The sequence below is a fragment of the Salmo trutta genome, chromosome 27 (genome assembly GCF_901001165.1).
Source record: "Salmo trutta chromosome 27, fSalTru1.1, whole genome shotgun sequence".
Taxonomy (NCBI): domain Eukaryota; kingdom Metazoa; phylum Chordata; class Actinopteri; order Salmoniformes; family Salmonidae; genus Salmo; species Salmo trutta.
Genome location: NC_042983.1, coordinates 24,701,628 through 24,703,789, shown reverse-complemented (window position 1 = coordinate 24,703,789; position 2,162 = coordinate 24,701,628). Strand labels below are relative to the sequence as shown.

Below are 2,162 nucleotides of genomic sequence, written 5' to 3'. Positions count from 1 at the left end.
TTCACGTGTATTTCTTGAGTCCTTACGTGTGTCCCCTTGTGGATGGATATTCAATAAGGGTATTTTATTAAAACGATTCCGATTTTAGAATTGACACAACCCTTTCACCCCATTGATTTCAGTACTACGTTTGACACAAACGACATGCAGTACCAAAACAGGAAGTCGCAAATAAAACTAGCTGGGTGACTTTGCTAGCTAGTGTTCGTTCAATCATGCAACGATGTTTAAAAACGTGTTTCGATCTGGTTTTCTAATTAGGACCGCACATGTCATCCTAACATGGGTTATTACACTGATACTATTCTTACATGACACCGGTAAGTTAGCTTCTCTTCGAGGCGAACCATTTTGATTAGCCATTTAGTTAGCTAACGTTAGCTTACCAGGCAACACAGACTGGAGACTGTCACATTACGACAACAATACTGTTGATAGCTTGCAGGCTAGATAAAGTAGTTGCTCTCAGCCATATATTTTAGTCACAGCGAATACAATAGTAATTTTAACAACACAACCTTCCACGTGTTGGATTTATGTGGTGTTTAAGTGAGTTTATATCTTGCCTGTTAAGATCTCCGAAGACAAAGGGAGAATGGAGAGTTGATGCAGCCTGTAGTGTTTTCCTTACTGGTCCTGCTGTCAGTGATGCTGTATTTCACTGTCTCTCTGATGGACCCGGGCTTTGTTCTTTCTGACAGTGTCAAGGTGAGCCTTAACCCCCATCAACCCTCCCCCAAAACCCCTTTTGATAAGATGTATTCCATACTGATATTACACTATTTTTGCCTTTGAATGTGTGAGTATGCCCAGGGCTCAGGTGAAGAATTGGAGGAGATGATCCCTCAAAACCCCATATCTCGCCTGCGCCGGTGTGGCTACTGTCTGCTACAGGTAGGACAGCAGGTAGAATACCATCCAGTTGCAGTTAGATCATTAATAACTTATAACTACAATCTTGGATCACAGATGAGATGACATATTGGGGGTGTACTATGTTGTTGTTAGTATGTATGACTCCTTGTTCTCTCCCCTTTGTCTCAAGCAGCAGCCCATGAGAGCTAAGCACTGCCAGGCCTGCAAACATTGTGTGCGGCGGTTTGACCATCACTGTCCGTGGATAGAGAATTGTGTGGGTGAGAGAAACCACTGCTGTTTCATCATCTATCTGGCTGTTCAGCTGCTTGCTCTACTCTGGGCACTGCAGATTGCTTGGTGAGTGTGGGTGATTTAACCTGATGAAAGTAGCTATGAGGTATTATTATTGCGATGTAGATGAAATACTATTTGTCCCACATACACAATAGTTCCCTTGTTGTATTATTGATGTCAATATCATTTGATGTACTCTGTCTTTCAGGTCAGGTTTCCATTCTTCTGACTCTTGGAAACTGTGGCTCATTGTGAATGGGTTTCTGCTGGCATCGCTGTGTGTTGTAGGTGTGTTGTCCTTGGTGGTGGTCCTGCTCCTGGGCTGCCACCTCTTTCTGATCTCCATCAACTCCACCACCTGGGAGTTCATGTCCCGCCACCGGATCTCCTACCTGAAGAGCTACAGTGACGAGGAGAACCCCTTTGATCGTGGCATTCTCTGTAATCTGTGGGACTTCTTCTGCATGTGCCGAACTGTGGTGTGGGAGCAGGTGTACTACAGAGGGAGCCACAATCACGTCTGACCTCACTCTACAGACCACATGCCCATACCAGGCTATAGGATTAAGCCAGGGTCGTGGCACCGCGTAGGCCTTCCATTCTGCTTCCCCATCATTTAGATTTTTTGCAAAGTTGAAGTTGCCTAATGTTTTGATATTTATGTAATACATGGTTCTAGGTATTTTTTTTATTGTTTTGTTTAACTGAGTGACGGTTTATCGTGAGTCATTGAGTATGCTATTTTGCCATGTTGAACTAATGATGTACTGTAATATTGAAAGGTGTTGATCAAAAATGTTATGCATTAACTTTAGTACTGTTTTATAATATGTTGAAACGTTAGAATTTTTACCTGTATTCTTTGATAAAACTTTTCACTCTTTCATTAATTGGAAATAATGTATTCATATTTTTGTATTTATTGACATAGACAACACTAAAACTAATGATTTCAACGAATATGCATTCATTTTTCTCATTTACATTTCTTTGTTGTAATCCACATACAT

The 2,162-nt window shown here is 41.5% G+C and overlaps 1 protein-coding gene across 5 annotated transcripts; it reads left to right on the top strand.

Annotated features, from left to right (window-relative positions):
• Window positions 1–133: 133 nt before the first annotated feature.
• On the top strand, window positions 134–2,112 carry LOC115164691 (probable palmitoyltransferase ZDHHC12). Of its 5 annotated transcripts, none has more exons than XM_029717429.1 (5): window positions 134–320; window positions 575–708; window positions 814–906; window positions 1,049–1,215; window positions 1,361–2,112. In XM_029717429.1, the coding sequence occupies exons 1-5, from the start codon at window positions 224–226 to the stop codon at window positions 1,674–1,676; spliced, it is 807 nt and encodes a 268-aa protein (XP_029573289.1). In that variant the 5' UTR covers window positions 134–223; the 3' UTR covers window positions 1,677–2,112. The 5 variants fall into 5 exon arrangements, with proteins under 5 accessions (XP_029573289.1, XP_029573291.1, XP_029573290.1 ...); XM_029717431.1 differs by having other exon boundaries at window positions 135–320; window positions 814–894; XM_029717430.1 differs by having other exon boundaries at window positions 135–320; window positions 805–894.
• The last annotated feature ends 50 nt before the right edge of the window (window positions 2,113–2,162 follow it).